Genomic DNA, 22,470 nt, shown 5'->3' with positions numbered 1-22,470 from the left:
AGAAACTGCACCCGGCACAAAGACCTGGTCGAGCTGGCTCAGCCTGCCATACCTACGGTTGTCATGCCAGCAGCGTAAAACTCTGAGGCTAGGACCCCTGCCCCTGGGGCCTATGCTACGCATTGGCTTGCACAGAGGAGTGACACCCATGGGAATCGAACCTTGACTGCCCATCTAGCAGCCAAGGCCCCACCAAACTAAGCCAACCCCCCTTGAGGCACAAATGCCACATATGCAATACAAGAAAAATTGTTATAAATTGAAATTGAAATAATACTACATGTCATACAGAATATAGTCTCATGCCTGCTACATCAAACTAACAAGTAATAATTGTCCACAACAACAGAGAAACTAGAATGCAAAATCTACCAGGCAACAACAACAGCAGAACAATGAATTCCACAGCCCTTTCTGAAACCCCACAACAATAAAACTGGACATATCATTACATTGGTACCAAATGGAGGCACACACAGGCAGAAACGCTAGACCTGCAGGTTAGAATTGGATCCTTATGGAGAACAAAATCATCTCTGAAAAAATCACTGCTTCAATCTAGCTTCAGCCTTGCACCAAAAAGAATCACTTAAACCGGCTCATCCAAAATATGTAAGAACACAGCAACAGCTCTAGTACACATTGCAGGACCTAATAGCGCTCAAAGCACAACAGCTGCCTTCTCTTGTGAAGCAATTGGAACAGAGAAACAAATCAAGGGCTCATAGTGATCAGCACCAGCACCACACCAACCTGTAGGTAAGTGGAACCAATTAGCACACCCATAATTATGCCACAGAACTGTTCTACATACCAGGGAGAAGCATCATACTATTGTGTTGAAAAAATGGAGGTGGGAAAAGCATCACTGTTTATTTGCTAAACAATACATGATATGAAATAGAGCAAAATTGATTACCTCTCCCTTTCATAAATAGGAAAATTGGTGGCTCAGAAATTTGACCCCGAGGACGATGTGGGAGGAAGAACAGACAATTATCTTCATCTACCATAGCATCTGATCCATGAGCCTGAACCTGTACAAGAAGGATAGATGGGTTAAAATGTGCAAAGATGCAGATAATGCAGCTATCCTACTTTGCAGGATACTGCTGTAATCTGGACTGATGTTTACAAGTATGCAACCCAACCAAGTCCTTCAAGGAAGGTCATGAGTCAGCTTCATAGTCCACTAAGAAAATGACTTGGGCCAAACAGCCTCAGATGAGTCACTGCTGCTTTGCAAACCAAGGAGAGTCACCTGATACCAGAATTCTCACCCTGGGCTACAGGTTAAGCCAAGAGTCAGAATGCCAACTCTTCAAAGTTCAACTACAGGTATATTGATGCAATAAACTTTAATCAGATAAACCTGTTACATATACATATACATGAATTAATCACCTTACACAATAAAAAGGATTTCAATAAAAACAAATCCCATGCCTTTCAGATTAGTCAACTTAAGATAAAACAAAGTCAAAGTAGGACAACTAATTGTTCAACGTGCAAGACACATCAAGACAAATCTCTTTAGAGAAGGATTGTTATGCTTCTTCTTTTTTATCTTCTTAAAATTAAGGGCTATGATACTTTCAGACAGAAAAATGTCAAAACAGAAGGCATTATATAATGCAACATACTTAGATATCAAGTCGCAATATAGTTATGTGCACTATGAAGATTAGTCTCTTAGAAGCTAAGTTAGACCAGTACTTCATTTATGGTGTGTCACTCACAGGGAACGCTCACACTCTGAGGCTGTACTAGACATGGTCAGATGATTTCATCAATTATCTCTTTTATGATCATAAAGCTTGTACTTAGCCATTAATTGTTTTCTTTTTTCATGATTTGTAATTGACACTACTTTATTTCTAGTTCCTAATGAACTTCAATATTGAGTTGATACCTTGCAATTGAACAAGAGGGTGTATGTACGTATGTATGTATGTGTGTGTGAACTTGTTCCTGTGCCCTACTTCTTTATAGAATTCTCATGCCCATTATGTATCCATGACCATGTCCATGTGCATCTCACAATAGCTCTTAAATAACTTGGAAGAACTCAAGAACATGGAACTTGATTATCAGTAAGTCTGTAGCACTATCATAGCCTAAAAGATGGAAGTTAAATTTCAGCTCGCAAGTTAGTCTCTGAAACTTTAAGGATAAATAGGAACTTACACAAATTCTCAACACATGAAACAAACACTATGTTTTTGCATCAGTGCACATGATATTATATAACCAATTGCTATACATTCTCTTTTCTGAGTATGAGTTGCTTTCTGGTAGATGGAAGAAATCTTTTCTTCTGAAGAATCCATTGCCCATTCAGGAAAAAATCTTGCAGTCAATTCACTGCATTAAATTATATAGCAAACTCAGAGTGCTCACATCCATAGAGCCAACAGAGGAAATCTATATGCAAACAAAAGACAAATGAAAAATAGTTATCCTTTTCCTTTGTATATTTGAGGCAAAAATCTAGCATCACAGAATAGCCACCTCTATCAACTGCCCTTAAAGAGAAAACAGTGTGCATAATTGATAATGCATCCACATTAAGTAATCCATCACCCCTTATAAAATTAAAAATAGTAGAATTTCCATATGGTTGTTTCTATGCTTCTCAAAATTTAATGCAGAATTATGGACAGAGCCATAAACTTTACCACAAATATTTCTCTTCCAAACTCAGTAGCAAGACTTTCAATTGCAATGTCATCCCCAAATGCAGCAGCATGCCCCTCTCTATTGTCATCTACTGACAACAAACCGTCTTCCATATATTGCAAAGAAATGATATCATACTCATCATCTGCAGAACCTGAGACAGTCATGTACTTGGCCCAGCTTGGACCATCATCAACAGAAGTGCATCGTTCCTTGTATATGGACTCTGCAGCAGATTCCCTTCACATAAAAGATATAGATATTATTACAAAACCTTAATAAAACTATCAAAATGAAATGTCATAAATATTAATACTAAATGAACCATGCAATCACAAATGACTCATGGACCCCACAAAGAGATCACCACGATGATTTTCTATTGCATGAAAGCAACAGCCATACCAAGCTTTACTTTACCATGTTGGGAAATCAAATGAATAATATAAAATGTCAATACAAAAAAAACAAAAGAACAATAAGAATAGTAATGAAAAAAAAGATCACCGAAAAACTAAATGTTCATTTTCATTTCACCATAGGAAGCTGTACACTGTCAGACAAGTAAAGTTAATGAAGCCTTAGTATCACAAAAAGTAAACAAAAAATAAAAAATGCTGAATTTTGAAAGCTCACAAATCCTAAACTTGGTTTTGGTTTCCAATAAGCTCAAGAGTGTAAAATACTTAGACATACGTACACAACAAGAAATATTATTACACCACTACATGATGAGAAGTTCAAAACTAATGGTCAGTAACAGAAAGCACAAACTTGACTTCAAAATCAATGGCCAGGAACAGAAACCACAAACTCCAAAAGTATAGACATCCTGATATCCTCCAATGATCCAAAAAGGATAAGATAAGGGACAGAATTCGGACTCTAAATTTTTAATGAAGCAAAACTCCAATCTCCCAACAGAAATACTAGTCTTCACAACCTACAAAGCATTAATGCCTCTTTACCGCATTAAGTTCCACTTCCCTTTGCACTTCAAAGGGTACAAACATCCGAAGTCTTTATAAAAAGCTATGATCCATTATAAGGGGGTGGTCAAATGCATCCATTTATTTTAAAAAATAGATAATATGGGATATCACATTGTTCCACACAATGCAATTCCCACCGAAGCATTCTAGACAAGGGGTTGCATGCTTTCAATGCGCCTACTTATCCAGAAAACTTACTTGAGTTGGGATGTTATATTGTGCTGCAAAATGCAATAAACCAACTTGGGTCAGTTTTCTGGATTAGTGGGTACATTCAAACACCCCCTAAGAGAACCGTACTCAGTAATCTGAAGAAATCATATAAACTGAGATTATACCTGTTTTTCTCCCTAATGCAGTTTTCCAATTTATCTTAAATATCTAGTTGTTCTCAATATACTACTGAATATATGCAGACAGCAAAAAGCCTCTAGCTTGATATCTACCTCTTTACAAAATAGGTATGTACAAATATCTCTTTTTTTCTTAGTTTTTGGTTGCTTTTCATGAAACTAGCCTTACAGATGTGATCTACATGTTTTTTTAGTGGGAATCAGTCTTGGAGAATCCAATTACAACAGTGAGCAGGAATTTATCAGTCTTGATAATTCAACAGCCTACTATGTGTGATATTTTGACAACTAAAATCATAATTTTAGGTTGAAATTTTTTTTTATCAAAATGTCAATTCCTAGCATTACCATGTTGAATACATCTATGAGGTCCGGTTGGATCAAAACAACATGCGCTGTGGTAATCTAGAGGCATTTGTAACTACAGATATTCGTAACAAATACTATCTCCAACCCTCAATAAAACCTCCCCCCCCCAACAACACACACACACATACACACTGCAGGTTTTTTGCAAGAAATTGTCTTCTCCTACTTAATACCAAACAAGTTCTTTGTTAAATAGAAATGGTAATTCCAGCAAATTCCAGCAATTAGTCGCTTCAAAATCTTTGACATATATATTAGATAAAACTAGGAAAAAGGACCTAAACATTACAACGAGAGCGGATCCTGTCAAACGCTGGGTGAGATTAGCAATCTCACCCGGCGTTTACAACCACAAACCCCACCCCTCACTACAACGGAAGCGCTGAGTTTCAGAAAGCCATAATCCCTAGTTTCAGAACGAGAAGCCCTAATTTCCCGAGAGATAGAAACCCTAATTCTCAGAAACCACAAAACCCTAACACCCAAATCATCAATAACTTAAGAAGAACCAGAAACCATAACCACCGAAACAGAGAAACACTAAATCATTGAAAAGATGCAAACACCGAATTCCCATCATCCTTTTCTCTTCTTCAGCAAACTCGATCAACACAAACACCAATTTTTGTATGATATGTATGTTTCAGAAAGTCTAAATTCCAATCAGAAGCCTAATCACAAGTTAGTAAGCAAGCCAGAACAGAAACCCTAGCGGGATCAAGAACGCAATCGAAAACTAGCAAAGAGGAATGAGGAGAAAACGAAGGAAGAGAAGAAGATCCGAGAGGCGCACCTCTGCAACCCCAGATCAACGAGCTCGGAAATCGCGGCGTCGAGCTCCTCCCGCTCACCCTTCCTCGCGAGGAGCTTCACCTCCTGGACGACGTGCACCCCCCAACCGCCGCGCAGGTCCGGCGAGTAGAGGTGCCGGACAGCCTCGTCGAGGCCCGCCCTCACGATCACGCCGGATTCGAGGTCGGCCGCGAACCGGGCGACCGTCCTCCGGCGGAGATCCCTGGCGGAGACCTTGGAGGAGGAGAAGCCCATGGCGGCGCGGGCGGCGGAGAAGAGGCAGTTTCCGTCGGCCTGGACGTCACCGCCGTGGAAGAGGCGGAAAGCGGCGGAGGAGTCGGGATCTGAGGGGTGCTTCCAGAGGACGCCGCGGGCGGAGAGCCTGGCCAGGGATCGCCGCTGCTGGTCGTCGAGGCCGTCAACGGCGTCCCAATCGACGGCGGGGGCGGAGGGGAGGTGAGGGGTTGGGGTCTGGAAGGCGTCGGGGAGGGTGGTGGCGGCGGGAGGGCCGCAGAGAAGCTTCCCCATTGCAGCACCGGACGGCCGGGGCGGCTTCTCCGTGTGTGGGTGTGCGCGCGCAAAGAGGGGCGGCTTTGGCCGTTAGGGCAACGGATATAGGGGCGGAAGCAGGACGTTATTTTGGGGGAAGAATTTTGTTTTGAAGTTTAATAAAAATAAATTATGGGAAAACCTGACCAACAGGTGGTGGACGTGCCGGAGTGGTTATCGGGCATGACTAGAAATCATGTGGGCTCTGCCCGCGCAGGTTCGAATCCTGCCGTCCACGGTTTCTATCGTTTTTAATTTTTTTCTTTATCTATTTAGTCAGTTGCTTTGACGCGTTTTTTGTCTCCGGGCATCAAGGTTGACCCTCCCTTTTATGGATATGGAGTTGAACCAACCCGTTAAAATTCAAATGGATGCCAAAAATGCAACCAATGGCATAAAGAATGCATATTGTCCATGAGAGGCAATTTGCTAACATCACACCAGTTGATATAGGGATGGCAGTGGACCGGGGGAAAATGGGGCCCCGCCCTGCCTCATCCCCGTTTGAAAGGGAATGCAGAGCATGAAATGGGGATGAAGGTTAAAATTCATCCCCGGATGGACTTACACTTTCACCCATCCCACCCTCGTTAATAATATTACTAAAATACCCTAAGCTAAGTAATAAAATTACAAAAAAAAATTACATTTATATATTCTAACTTACTAATCCTAAATCGTATTAGTAAAAAAATAGAGTCAGTCGCCGCCCAGAGGAGAGAGAGAGTTTTGGGGGATCAGGATGATTTTCATTTTGCTACCGTTTGAAGATTAGAATTTTGTGTTATCTTTTTCTTTTTCTATGGTTTGTTGATGATTTTCGTTATCATTAGAATAGTTGATGATTTTCGTTCACTGGAATAGTTCTTTAGCGTTTAAGGGTTCCTCCTGCTTTGAATCAGTTCACAAAGACACTTGACAACAATGTTGGTAAGCTCTCTTTTTCTCTCTCATTCATATTATGTGTGTTAGCTCCTCATGCATCAATGCATTTACTAGACATCATATATGTGTAGTTGCAGTTTGTTTATAGTTCCGAACGGTCTTGCATCTTCCAAAAAAGGGATTTCTTTAGTATTCAAACTTAAAAAGGCTTTGCCCCTTTCTTCCGGCTGTTGGTTGATGATTATATGTCCCACTTATCCTTCTCTTTTAGCAGTAATATGAAACACTAACCTGGTGCATATTATGCCCAATCAACTGCGTTTAGTATATCACTACTATGTCTTTTCTTTTCCTAAAATATAGACATCTCAGATTGTATGTTTATTCTGACGCATCAATGACTAATTTTTATTCAGTTTTTACATTTGGTTCTTCTTTTTTCTTAGGATATTGAGCAAAATCTGCAGTTTGCTCTTTTTTCTAATCAGTTTCAAATCCCATTTTTATGCTTTGGAAGCGCTAGTGAGTTTGTTGGATTTGATGTGGAAGAGCCAACATCTAGAAGCGAAGGGAAAGCTATTGTTGTTGAGTCTATAACGAAGGTAGTAACTGTATATTTTTTGTTCAAGGTAAATTTTAGTGTACCTTAATCGTCTTATGATTCTTTTTGTTAACATTGGATGCACAAGAATGGATACAAGGTATTGATCATGATCGGTGATGGGCAGACCTTGAGGTAAATGTGGTGCTCAAAATCAACTTTTTGCCCTCATTAACTTATGTGCAAGGAATTCACATATGCATTTAGATTCAAAATAAGAACATTAATATTCTTGTTGAGCCATTTGTTTCCTCCTGATATTCATATTTCAACAAAAATCAACTTGAAAATAGTTCCAGGCGTGGTTCTGCTTTTGTCACAACTTTAGTCATTTTTTCATCAATTCAGTGCCTGATAACCAATGTGAGATTTCATTTAATATTTTCTTCATGGCTTTCACAATTACTTCAGGTATCGCAGTATTGTGGTCATCTGGCAGAGAACATCCTAGGTTTAATGGATATTGTATCAAACTCAGTGGTTGCTGGTTATCATATGCACAAATTAAAATTCATGTATTTGTCTGTACATATATTCGTAGCCTTATGGCCATCTCGCTTTCTTCAAGGATTTTTATTTGCTCCACCTTAGATGATGACGGAAAGTTCAAACAGAAAAGAAAGAGAGAGTGTTTCAGGTTTGTTTCGCTGCTTAGACTTTAAAGAGTTAACATCATCCTCGACTTTCTGGATGAAGGATATTTTTGTCCTTTTTTTGAACCATCGTTTCCTTTTTTTTAATGGAAGACATTTTTGTCATTTTCTCAAACTATCGTTTCATGGCGATAATAGCAAGAAAGGATCCTTAAGTCTTTGCAACCGCACCGAACTCCAACGCTAATTGATGCTGTCAAACATGGGGATATGAGCCCCATGTGCTTACATATGTGGCGCTCATTGAGACCCCCCGAACACGCAATGTAGCTAATGACCGTCTTCGGGGGAGAACACACACCACCCTCTCGATACAAACTGTCACGGGCTTAGAAGCAAAGTGCCCCACAAGGGTGCCTCGAAAGTGAAAAACATGATGGTCTGGAACACAAATAATGAATCTTACAAACATGCATAAAATGCAATCCATATATCCAATCGATGCCATCTCCAAGACTCCACCAATAATTCATAGGACTGGTAAATGAACCGAGCAGCTCGTAGCTCCTCTCGGTTCAGCTCACCCGAAGCTCATTCATGATCATCAAGTTGGCTCACAAGACAAGCCACGAGCGGCTCATATAGTGTAACCAAGCCGAGCATGAACAATGAATGCTCATCCATGCATAAAATGTAATCCATATATCCAATCGATGCCATCACCAAGACTCCACCTATTATTCATAGGGATCATAAACAAGCCGAGCATCTCGTGGCTCGTCTCGGTTCAGCTCACCTGAAGCTTGTTCATGATCATCAAGTTGGCTCGCAAGACAAGCCACGAGCGGCTCATATAATGTAACTGAGTTGAGCATGAACAATGAATGCTCATCTCGGTTCATCTTGTTGAGGCTGGTTTAGATGAGCTTATATGTAATACATGTTAAAAAACATATGAAAGCTAATGTGTGGGCAACCAAGAGGACAGGATTCCAATTTTCACTATGGACCCTATAAAAATGTTTTTTTAATGAGCCAATGCATGACTCAACTCATCTGGCTCGAGCTCGAGCTCAGCTTGGCTCGCATGAGCCAGACAAGCCGAGTTGAGCATTGGCTTGTTGTACATAAGGAAAGCCCAAACAACCCTTGTTCGGTTCGTTGGGCTCGTTTACCAGCTCTAATTATTCATATTTATGGCATATCATATTTGTTCGAAGGCAAATACGGTAATCGGATAAAGTAACTTGCAAGGTAGTCGGTCCAATCACTGACAACCACATCATCCCCTTCCCTTGTTTTAAAACATGTAAAGAAAGGAAGGTTGTTTTGATATCACTAGAGTGATTGTCGTGATTTCAAGATAGTCTTATCATGCTTACCGTGATATGTTTTGTCATATGTAATTTCCTTTCTTTGCATTTTTCTTCTTTTTTTTCTTTCTTCTTCAATCCCATAATGTATGGGATTTGCCTGCTTCATATAATGTATATATTACTTCCATATTCAATGACAATCAATTTTCTCTCTCATTCTGTGTGTCTACTTCTGATATTGCACTTCACATGGTACCAGAGCTGGTCGTGCCTCTCTACTCAATTTTTTCTTTCAAGCATCTTCCTCATTGAGCACTCCATCTGCTGCTCTTCCCTGGCTATCGCAAAGTCTGCTCACTGAGCCCTCTTGGTTATCATGTTGCTTGCTGACCTTTGCAGAGACTATGGATCATTCTGGTTGTCTAGTAAGACTAGAGTCAATCCTTGGCTGACACATAGATTGCTCGTTGTCTGCCACTGTTCCCTGGTGCGTTGGCTATCCACCCAGGTGCGCTTATTGTATTCCTTGCATCCTCTCCCTTGCGATAGAATCACCTATCTGTTGTGTGCATCCCTCTGTCGTTGGTCTGCCATGTGCGTTATAACAATTGCTTGTGTGATTGGTATTCTTGGTCATTATTTCAGAGGTAAGCATCTATGGCTGATCAAAATCAAAACCAAAGACAAAATGTTTTTGTTTTTTATGTCACCAACTCATTCTATTTGCATCAATTGGATAGTCTAGGTGTTGTTCTTGTGTCCCAACCTTTTAATGGTGACAACTATTTCGCACCTTGGTGATGGCTTTAAGTGCAAAAAACAAATTAGGATTTATTGATGGGACCATAACCCCTCCCGAGACTACTTTGCCGGAGTTTGCTAAGTGGGAACAATATGGTTACTTAACTCGATTTCTCAAGAATTAGCCAACAGTGCTATGACTCATGAGGTTTGGACTCACAATGAGCAATTTACTTAGAGCCATGCTCCAAGAATTTTTCAGATTCAAAGTGTTATTTCTAGGTTGCAACAAGAATTTATGTCCATTGCAAATTATTTCACTATTATGAAATGATATTGGGATGAATTAGCTTTATATTGTCCTATGCCCACCTATTCATGTGGAGCCTTGAAAGTTATTTATGAGCAACAACAAAGGGAAAGAATCATTCAATTTCTTATGGAATTGAATGACTCGTATACTGTTGTTAGAGGACAGACTCATGGATCCCCTATTGACTATTGAAAAAGCATATTCTTTAGTATTACAAGAGGAGAAGCAATGTGAGACTTGTATTATCCCTACCTCCTCAAATCGTGTTGCTCTTGTTAGTACTCGGGTTCCTCCTCAAGATGGACGAGGAATCAAGTTCATTGGCACTCATCACTTATGACCAACTTGTTCTTATTGCAATGAAATTGGTTATACTAAAGAAAAATGTTACAAGTTTAATGGTTATCCTCTGGGACACAAATTTTATAAACCAAATCAAGAAACAATTATTATCAATGCTACTGAAGTGGGGTTAACTCCTATTGGTATGAATATGGGACAAGCATTAGTCATACTCGAGACTAGTACAATAAGCTCATGGCACTCATAAAAAAATTATGTGTCCTTGGCAAATTTTATAGGTTTGTCTTGCTTCAATCCTTCTCTTTCTTCTTCTTGGATCATCGATTATGGGGAAAGTGTACATATTACTTCTTCCTCAAAATTGTGTTTTGATGTATTGAAAAATGATTTGTGTAATTCTGTTAAACTTCTAAATGGTCTATCTATTCAAACTCAAGACCAAGAGTTAGCCAAGATATCTGATAAAATTGTTTTGAAAGATGTCCTATACATACCTTCTTTCAAGTTAAATCTTTTGTTAGTTAGCAAATTGACAAAGTCCCTAAACTGTTTCGTCACTTTTTTTCCGAATCGTGTATCATTTAGAACCTTGCCTCAGGGATGAAGATTGGAGCGGGTGAAGAGCAATATAGGTTGTATATATTTCATCACGATCTATCTTCACCTTCAGCCTTGGCCTCATATTGTCCCTCATTTGACCTGTGGCATTAGAGATTAAGACATCCATCTATGTCTCATATGAAACTTTTTTCTGCATATATATGATTCTAGCATCACTTTGAATGATACTTGCCATTGTGAGATTTGTCCTTGAGCCAAACAAGTTTGCCTTTAGGTACTGGTTCTATTTCAACAATTGTTGCTTTTGAATTAATTCATGTTGACATTTGGGATGCTTACTCTCAATCTTCTTTGTTGGGAGCCCATTATTTTTTAAGCATTATGGATGATTTTACTAGATGCACTTAGACTTACTTAATGAGACATAAATATGAAGTGAAAAGCTTGCTTTAATCTTTTTTGTGCATGGTTCAAACTCAATATCATACTCAAGTTAAGAATCTGAGAACTTATAATGTGATTGAGTTTTTTTTTTATGAAATACAATTTTTTTTGCTCGATTATAGAATTGTACATCAACATAGTTGTGTTGCTACACCCCAGCAAAATGGGGCTATTGAGCGCACATTTTGGAGGTTGTTAGGGCCTTGATGTTTCAAGCCAACTTACCATATAAGTTTTGAGAGAAATGTGTGCTGACTTTAGCTTATCTGATTAATAAAATCCCTTCACCAAAACTTGATGGTAAAGCTCTCTTTAAGCAGTTGTTTATCAAAAACACCGATTTTGCTCATTTACATGTGTTTGGTTGTCTCTGCTATACTACTAATGTTGATCACAATAAATCTAAATTTGATTCATGCAAAAAATGTCTTTCTTGGGTACCCTTTTGCTCAGAAAGCATACAAAGTTTATGATTTAGAATAAAATATTCTTTTCACTAGTTGTGATGTGTTTTTTCATGAAAATATTTTTCTGTTTCACGAGAAAAATGAGATGAAACCCAAACTCATGCTACTTGTCCCTATAATTGAATCACCTATTTTCCAAGAAAGACATGACTGTCTTGAGATTGAATTGGCTCTTGAACCACCCTTTGAAAATTATCAACTGAGAATGGAATTCAAAATGAGAACCAAAATGGTCTACATCGATCCTTAAGAGAACGTAGACCATATGTGATGCTGAAAGACTTCTACTGCTCAATAGCTCAAACCTCACCTCATCCAAGTTCATTGCTATGGCAAGCTAACAGCAAAGGTACATGATTTTCTTTAGTCAACTTCGTCCCATTTCAAAAAAAAATAAAATTCCATCAAGCCTTTCTAGTAGCCATTTCCTCTGAATATGAGCCTATAACATTTATTCAAGCCATGGATGAGAAGTATTGGCAAGATGCTATAGCTACTGAAATGTGCACCTTAGAGGAGAATAACACTTGGACAATTGTTGATCTACCTAAGGGTGTCAAACCTATAGGGTGCAAGTGGATATACAAGATAAAATACAAATTGGATGGTACTATAGAACGCTATAAGGCAATGTTAGTGGCAAAGGGGTATTTGCAACAAGAAGGACTAGACTACCATTAGACATTTCCACTTGTAGCCAAAACTGATTATTGTGAGATGTTTTCTTTGGATCTTAATGGGGACATGTTTTATTCTACTACCATTAGACATTTCCACTTGTAGCCAAAACTGATTATTGTGAGATGCCTTCTCCAGCAATCAGACTTTGGATTCTTACATGGTGATCTCCATAAAGAAGTTTATGTGAAGATGCCACCAGGGTTCGTTTATCAGGGGAAGTCAGTTGTGTGCAAATTGAGCAACTCTTTGTATGGTCTCAAGCAGACAGCTTGAAATTGGTTTGCCAAGTTCTCAGACGCTCTCATTGGGTATGAGTTCTCTCAGTCTAAAGCATATTATTATTTATTTATGTATATTCAAAATAATTCATTCACAACTATTTTGGTGTACGTAGATGACCTAATAGTTACTGGAAATGATAAAAAGGTTGTGACAAGACTCAAGGTCTATTTAAGTCAACATTTTCACATTAAAGACCTTGGTCTACTCAAGTATTCCCTAGCTATTGAGGTGTCTAGGTCCAAAGCATGAATTTATTTTTCTTAGAGAAAATATTTTTTGAAAATTATTAGTGAAAGGAGATTATTGGGAGCAACTTGTCGAATTTCACATGGAACAATGTTAGAGCTTAAGCTCATTAAAAAAGAGTTGCTTGAGAATCCCTCGATATATCAGTGTTTGGTTGGACGGTTGATCTACCTCACCATTACCCGACCTGATATTTTATATGTTGTCTATGTCCTAAGCAAATTTATGCAAAATCACTAACATCTTAACATGGAGTCTGCCATATGAGTTGTTCGCTACCTCAAGAAGAATCCTGGTCAAGGAATTCAGTTACATGCATTATCATCATTACACATTAAGGCATTTTGTGATTCGGATTGGGCTGAATTCCCTGATTCTCGCAAGTCAATTACTAGTTACTATATTTTTTGGGGGGACAAAGTCTAGTCTCATGGAAATCCAAAAAACACAATATTGTGTCTCAATCTTTTGCAGAAGTAGAGTATAGGGTGATGACCAATGTTGTTTGCAAGATAGTCTAGATAAAATACATATTGGTTGATCTTCAAGTCACTCATCACGAGCCTGTTGAATTATATTGTGACAATCAAGTAGCTATCTATATTGCTACAAATCCATTCTATCATGAGAGGACAAAACACATTGATATAGATTGTCATATAGTGCGAGAAAAATAGTTGATGGAGTGATTAAAACTGTCTATGTCGATCAAAGGTCCAACTTGCAAACTTGTTCATGAAGGATGTATGAAAAGAACAATTTATGAACCTTATTTTCAAATTGGGCATTTGAGATCTTCATGCTCCAGTTCGAGGGGAGAGTGTAAAGAAAAGGAAGGTTGTTTTGATATCACGAGAGTAATTGTTGTGATTTCAAGATAGCCTTATTGTGCTTATCGTGATTTTTTGTTGCCATATTCACTACAAGGATGAGAGTCAATAGCAATGATGTTTCTTATTGCTATTGGCCTATTTATCGCCGCTATAAGTCTATAATGGCAACAAATAATGACCACCAATTTTTTGCCTTAGTTGAGTAATAACAACATTTATAGGTCATCGCTAATGTGTGACCCAACACCGACGATGAATTTTGCTGAAATTGGGAACACCACTAGCGGCGACCCACCCTATAACAACAACATATCTATAATAATGACATTTTTATGTCATCGTTTTAGGCTGTAATGGGAAGAATTAACTCACAGTTATAGTCTATAATGACGAGAAGCAAGTTCTCATTTTAGGCTATGATGGCGACAACTACATCACTGTTATAGGTTGTAATGGAGACATAGTATTAAAGCCTATAACAGTGACACAAAAATGTTGCGTTATAGGCCTTAAACCTGTAAAAAAAATTATATTAGTTTTAAATTTTTTATATTACATTAAATAAAATAAAAAATATAGTTCAAATATACACTTCAAACACCCTCAAACATACATCCATTCAAATATAAACATACACTTCTCCAACTTCCTCAAATATTCAACTTCAAACATACATTCAAATATAAACATACACTTCAAAAAACAAACACACTTCTCTAACCTCCTCAAACATTTATCCTCTCCAATTCCTTCAAACATTCAACTTCAAACATATATTCAAATATAAACATACACTTCAAAAAACAAACATACACCTTCTTCAAACCCCTCCCTTATATTTTCTCCAAACCTGCAACACACTTCAAGAATGACTACAATCTGACAACTTAATTATGACAATGTTAATGATGATGATAGCAATATAAAAATTCAGTCTGATAACTTATAAATATTTTAATCATATTATGATTGAAGGCTCAATAATGTTTTAGCTTGTTCTTGCACTTACATGAGAATCTAGAAAAGCATAAAGATAACATTAACAAAACATCTTTTCACATTCAAGAGAATATCAACTTCATCAATAAATATATATATATATATATATATATATATATATATATATATATATAACCAACTTCACACTAACTACAAAAAAAAATATTTAATACAGGTCAAATAGAAAAAAAAAACTATAAACAGACACGTCCTTAAAAGATAACATGACATAAAAAACTATGACATGTTCATCAAACAAATATACATTTGGTGGTTTTATCTACGAAAAAATAAGAGAGATCTAAGATGGGGTTCTGTTCGAGAGAATCTACAAAAGTCTGCATCTACTCTCTAAACTTTTTATTTTCTTTTTTTTCTTGATCTCGGTCTTCTTTCTCTCACTACAGCTGTTCTCTTAATTGTTAGAGCTTTGATTGTGTTGCTTCCAGCTGAGAAAGGCAAATGCACCCATCCCTCTCATATGTCCAGACCGCTGCCCAAGGACTTTGGCAAAGATGTCTTGCTACGACATTGACGAGCCTTCTTGTGAAGAACATGTTTTATCACTTTCAATCTTCACAGAGTGTAGCTTGTTCTGCAGGATGTTAATATACAAAATAGAATGAATGAATGTGGATTCTGCTTTATTGTTACAATATGTGAGTTACTTATAAAGGTATTTTTTGCTTTACTGCAGATGAATGTCGTACAATTTGAATGAGTGTGTGTCTCTTTGTAAAAGGCACTCATTGTCAGTTTTTGCCCATCTATTTCAGTCTACAAATAACAAAATTAGAATCTATTAAATCAAACATATTTAACATTATACTACTATATAAAAAAATAAAGTTAGAGAATAAGAAACTTACCCACGTATGAAACCTATGGATGTACGAAGACGATCCACTGATATGTTGAACTATCTATTTTTCTCTATTTGCAGAATTTTTCTACGATTTTCGTTGTTAATCAAAGAAAGATCAATTAGTTCACGAAAAATCTAAAAGTTTGAACATTCATTTACTTTTGGATATATATCCAATATTTATCATCCAATCGTCTCTCGTAAAAAAGTTGCAAATCCCTTTCCACACTTCATAGTCGACTCCCTCAGAATGATGTTTTGCTGCTTCATCGTGGTTTTCAAACCCCTTGTAATGCTTGTAAAAATGTTCTCATACCCTTGAGTATGATAGGCGAAGATGCTTATCCATGTTAGCACGATGTTTAGCTATATCCTTGTCTAAATCAAACTCTACATGCACCCAATTATCATAATATTAATTAGTACACTTTTTTTATAGATTAATCTGTTTATCAAAATATAGTTAGGCAATATACTTACATAAACTATCTCATGCAACACCATCTTCTTATCCTCTAGGACGTTTATCCATGACTTGTGAGTCATGCTGGCACGCTCTCTGATGATGCATGAAAGTATTTTAGAGACTCCTGAGGCGCCCTCGTCCATAATTCCTTGCATCTTAGGCTCGATACTAATTGAAGCCTTTTATTGCTTGATTTATTTTTGGTGGGCTACATATTTGTTCTTTTCACATTTGCACTGAGAAGATTTGATTGTTGCTAATTTATTGTAAAAAATTAAATATATATTAATAAGATTGACAATAATAAATTTTTAATTATCAAAAGAAATATTGGATTAATATTTACTTGAGACAATCGTAGATGACTCTAGAGTTGTAGTGGTTTGTGGTGTTTATGGAGGGCATCTCTTCCTCTCTTGAAGTTGATATGGTCTAAGTGTTCACCTTGGCTGGCAGGTGGTGAATTGTTGCACGGGAAAAAAGAAAGTGCACATCCTCATCGTGAATAACTATATATCGATATCTGTTATTTCATTCAAACAATATTGGATCATAATATACTGTAGAAAATTGAATTATATGAGAATATTTACTATCATACAAAAACAATATTAAATTTTATATATATTATGAAGAATTGATATATATATATATATATATTTGAACTCATTTTCAATAGAAAAAAGAACATAAAGGCAAAAGACAAAGCAATAACACATGCACTTATAATACACTTCCTTTGTAACCCTAGATGCTTTGTCAATGCTTCAATAGGTAGATGCTCAACTGCATTTATATCAAAATTTAGGTCTAGCCATGAGTCAACCAACCAATTAAGACTTTCTGGTAATACAGGGTCTTTCTTCTATGCTTGTGATGTAAACATGCACCGATATACATTTAGGTGGTCAAGGTTCCATTCTTGCATACATTTTATTTATACTTAAATTCATTTTATATTCTAATTCTCTATGTAGTTCTTAATTAACAGCCATCTATAAAAAGAAAAATTATTTGTTGGATGATAAACTTCAGTACTTATAAAGAAAATTTAGAAAATTTAGTGGGTGTTATATTTTCAAATAGAATCACTAAAAATGTTGGCTTTTCATATCTATAGTTGTTTTGATATTTGTACATTATGACAATTTTAATTTTACAATTTCATCTCATGATCAAATTGGTTGTTACATATTGCTTTGAAAGACTTTTTTTTTTAGATTTTCTATTTTTTGGTTTGTGTCGCAATATTGTGCTCATGCAAGTTGTGTATCTATGAAACTTTGTTCTTACTAAGCTGAGGCACTTTGCACTTTGTTGAACCATGAAAACGTTAAGTGTTGAACCATTATTTTATATAGTATCGTGGACTAATTGAAACCAGCATAAATAAAAACTTTTCGGGTTCATATTTTGATTAATTACAAATGCAATGATGTCTCAGTGGACACATTATTATCCTACATGGCATACACTATTCATTTAATAGAAGTTTTGTGTTTAAGCCTTTTATTTTTTGAGATATAAGGAAAAAATAAGAACAAAAGCCAAATGATTAGCATACCAGTTGACAATGTGCAAATTATCAACAAAAAGATTAAGACACCTTTATGTAACACAATAGAAATTTATAGTTTTTTAGGGTCAAACAACAGGATCAGCTGGCATTACCTAGCCTGACTCGTAGTTTGGACAGACCAATAAGCCAAGCAATGAATCATGGTTCAATCAATCCTGGCTTGCCAAAGAGCCAAGGCTCTAAACCTTACCCTTTCAAGCCTAGCCCTAACTTTTCAACCGAATGGGCTCTATTACGCTGCCCCTATTACAATAGAGAAAATGACCAAAATACCCATGTACCCTTGATATATATATATATATATATATATATATATATATATATATATATATATATATATATATATATATATATATATATATATATATGTGTGTGTGTGTGTGTGTGTTCATATTTTAACATCTGACATAGCAATGCATCATGAAACCTAGATCACTGCACGCTTCTTCCTTTTAAATTAAAAGAAAACCATGATCTCCCTTGTAAATTAAAAGTATTCCTAAGATCTTGAGACCAAACCAATTCTGCTGTATTTTTTTTACCATTTTCATAACATGGAAATGTCATCTCTTTATGCGATCTTTCTTCCATCAATGGATTCTTATCCACTACATATGAACTCTCTTCCTCTTAAGCAATGCCTAAAAGTTCACTGTATCCAATTAACTTGGAAAAGATAAACAACTTCATTCCTTAGTTCAAGCCATCTGGATGGATCAAACAGACACTTGATCATAAATGCGCCTTCAACAAAATAAAGACGAGAATGGAGTTGCCACAACAAATATTCCCATTTGAGATACAACAAAGAGATTAAGCAGCTTGCATCACATCAACACTTTGGTAGGAAGTATAGTCACAAATATCGCTGATACTTAATTTAAAAATATTATGATATTAGCGCTGTAAATTAAAAAAATGATATTAAAGGTAAAATATCATCGGGGATGGGTATGACACCTGCAGCAATAAAGAGAGAAGAAGAAAAGAGGAGAGAGAAGAGAGAGATATACCTTTGAGGGAGAGGTCAGGGTCCAACGGCGTCACCTAAGCAGGGAGGATAAAGGCCAAAGAGAGAAAGAGAGTTCAAAAGGGCTCGTTGGGCCCTAATTATAGACTTAATAACAGCGACATATGTTGCCATTATATAAGAGTAATCTATAACAACAACATAAATGTCGTCGTTATAGAGTATATAAGTATATCATATAACAGTGATATTCAGGATCACCGTTATTGAGTAAAACCTTATAACGATGACATTTTATATGTTACCATTATTCAACTTTAATGGTGAGATTTTCGATTATTAAATATTGTTGTTAAAGTGTTTTTAACCGCAATATTTAATGGCCAAATAATGTCATCGTTAAAGATGTATTTTTAATGGGATATATAAAGTCATTGTTGTATGTATGTTTATAACGACGACATGTGTGTTGTAGTTGATCAATCACAACAACTTTTATTACCCCCATTAAAGCGTCACCGCTAGTGACCCTCATCCTCGTAGTGACCATATAATGTCATCATTATAATAAACATACTTCTAAAGGCAATAGCTAAGGTTGCCAATATAAATATGTTAATAACAGCGATATAGTTAATGACTATATAATAGTGTTGTTATAAACATACCTATAACGGCGATATCTTAAGGCGCCGTTATAGACACGTCCATAACGACGATATTTGTTCAGAGTCAAGGTATTCACAGGGATGTCAATGTCACCGCTATTGACCCTCATCCTTGTAGTGATTGTATGTAATTTCCTTTCTTTTTCTGTATTTTCTTTCTCCAATCCCACTATGGGATTTGGCTGCTCCATGTAATGTATATATATTACTTCCATACTCAATGTGTTTTCTCTCAATTTGTGCGTCGCACTTCACAAAACAGGTGGGACCCTTCCCCGGTTCATTCTCAGATCTATGATTTCCCCTCATTTCACCAAGAGATCCCATGTTTTGTGAAACCTTACATCTTGGGGCGGGGCCCGCTGCACCTTAGATCCATGGACATGAGACCCAAGGCTTAACTCTCACTCAAGAGAAGTCTCTTTTCTTTGAAAGAGCTATTTTGGAGGGAAAGTGCTTTCCTGAGGTGGAGGTATGAACCATAGTAGCCAAACTCATCCTTGGCATTTCCTCGGGATGTGTCAATATCAGCAAAAAAAAGAAAACCTAAAAACTAGAACCATAAATTCCAAAATAATTTTTTAAAAAATCTTAAAATGGCAGAATATATTAAAAAACATTTTCACAAATTTGCGAGAGAGAGAGAGGAACATAATAAATTATCGATCTTATTCAATTGCATAGTTCCATAATAAGAAAAAAATAAACTAGAACCATAAATTCCAAAATAATTTTCTAAAAAATCTTAAAATGGCAGAATATATTAAAAAACAATTTCACAAATTTGCACGAGAGAGAGAGAGAGAGGAACACAATAAATTATCGATCTTATTCAATTGCATAGTTCCATAATAAGAAAAAAATAAACTAATGACGTAAAAAATTCAAAAAAATGTGATATGTGCTCATAATATTCCTAACTCCTGTTATTTATGTGATAAATGAGCACTGGCAGGTCAAATTAAAAATTAAGCTATTACTGTTGAGAGGTTTAATCAGGATATCAAAAAATTACTAGTAAATCTAACATAAAATTTTGCTCCATCTGATGTGCTTGGTTTTGTTTCCCAAAACTAGATTCGTACGTAGAAAAACACATCTCATAAAAGCATTCACTTAATCCAAAAGCAATGAAAAAGCACACCCATATTTTCTTTGGAGAGATGCTATTTTCCAAAAAAATCCTAACCAAAATCAGATTACTTTGAGAGAAAACGATTGTTTCCATGCCCATTGAAAGATTAAAAAAAAAAAAACTTAAAACCTGATTTTTCAAGCAATTTTTTACATTTTCATGATTTTCATACCTTTTTTTTTTTGGAGAAAACCTTACATTTTGGGGGACAATAGCAAAAAAATTACGATTTTTACACTCAATTTATCTACAAATTAACACTCAGGCAATTTCTGCAGTAAATCTTTCGGTAATTATCCTATGTTGGACACTCACTCATGATTTCTCGGTGATTTGAGCGATGAATGGTCGAGGACAACTACTATGGTATAAACCATAGTTGCAAAAATTAATAACGGAAAAATATAGGCAGCCTAAAACTTGTGAGAATTTGAAAATCTTGCATTTTTTGGGAAAAATCTCGACAATAAAAAATAAATTAAAAATATAAAAAATATTTTGTATAATAAATTATAAATAAAAATATTAAAAAATAAAATCCATATCTTTTTCATGATAAATAGCCAATAAAAACATAAATATCGCATTTAAACATGATATTTATGATTTTAACAAAAAAAAACTCAGGAGATTCCAAATATCACAAGAAATTACCATTTTTAACTTTCAGGTCATTTCTCATGATATTTTTGTGAGATTTTTTCATAAATCTCACAAGATTTGTCACTATGGTATAGACCCAATATGAAAGAAAAGTTGTGTTTTTGCATTTATTATGGCCATATATTTTTATAGGCATATGTTTGTTTAAGGAAAGAGATCCTATTCCATATCAAATTAAGAGAGCCTCTTTCATAGGAAAGAGTATGAAAACAATGCCCCGGGTTGGACTAAAAAATGTTTTCTTGCTCCTTGTTTTGGTTTAATTCAGTATGGATGGCTCATAATTAAGGGGGTATTAATGGGTCGGGTTTGGTTCGGACCCAAGTGGAACCATACTTAACCAAATTTTTGGGTATGGTATCGGGTCTGGACCCAGGTCTAATAGGATCCATTATAAGAAAAATCATACCCAGGGTCTTAATCGAAACTCGGGTGGGGTCTCTGTCTGGTATAAAATTTCACAAACTATACCTGGGTGTAGGGGTGGCAATCGGGTCGGGTTGGCGTGTCAGCATACCTCAACCCGAACCCGACCCGTTTATTAAATGGGTCGGCTGTGGCAAACACGAACCCGACCCGTTTAATAAACGGGTAACCCGACACGACCCGCCAACCCATTTAATAAATGGGTTGGGTCAGGTAAACGGGTTTTCAGGTTCGCGGGTCAGGTTGGCGGGTCGGGTTGACGGGTCGGGTAGACGGGTTGTCGGGTCGGGTTGGCGGGTTGACCCACCCGCCTAACCCGTTTATTAAACGGGTCAGCCGGGTTGGCATACCCCCAACCCGAACCCGACCTGTTTAATAAACGGGTTACGCGGGTCGACCCGTTTATTAAACGGGTTGGCTTAAGCCCAACCCGAACCCGCCTAAGAGGCGGGTTGGCGGGTTGGGTTGGCTGGTCGTGTCAGAAATTGCCACCCCTACCTGGGTGTATGTATTAATCAGACCTTCGTGTCCCGACCAAGGTCTTAATCGAGTCTTCTTATTTATTACCATACCTGGTTCGGGTCAGGTCGGGGTCAACCAGGCCCGTTGACACCCCTACCCACAATTGTCAAAGAATTTAGTGTCGGTTCCGGACTAGATCGAGATCTGTTTAGATCCAGCAAAAACAGCATGTATGTC

At 36.8% G+C, this 22,470-nt stretch overlaps 1 protein-coding gene and 1 non-coding gene across 2 annotated transcripts; one reads left to right on the top strand and one right to left on the bottom strand.

The window, feature by feature from the left end:
* Positions 1–249: 249 nt before the first annotated feature.
* LOC149851441 (uncharacterized) lies at positions 250–5,793 on the bottom strand. The gene is made up of 4 exons (XM_090000749.1): positions 5,187–5,793; positions 2,679–2,919; positions 920–1,037; positions 250–753 (listed from the first exon to the last, which is right to left on the bottom strand). The coding sequence occupies exons 1-4, from the start codon at positions 5,711–5,713 to the stop codon at positions 662–664; spliced, it is 978 nt and encodes a 325-aa protein (XP_089856875.1). The 5' UTR covers positions 5,714–5,793; the 3' UTR covers positions 250–661.
* A 97-nt stretch (positions 5,794–5,890) lies between these two features.
* Positions 5,891–5,972, top strand: TRNAS-AGA (transfer RNA serine (anticodon AGA)). Its single transcript has one exon. It is a non-coding gene; the product is annotated as a tRNA-Ser (tRNA).
* Positions 5,973–22,470: the final 16,498 nt, after the last annotated feature.

Source organism: Nuphar pumila, chromosome 1, assembly GCF_984573655.1.
Source record: "Nuphar pumila chromosome 1, dmNupPumi1.hap1.1, whole genome shotgun sequence".
Lineage (NCBI taxonomy): Eukaryota > Viridiplantae > Streptophyta > Magnoliopsida > Nymphaeales > Nymphaeaceae > Nuphar > Nuphar pumila.
The sequence above is the reverse complement of the archived record's forward strand: the minus strand, read 5'-3'. Positions and strand labels throughout refer to the sequence as shown.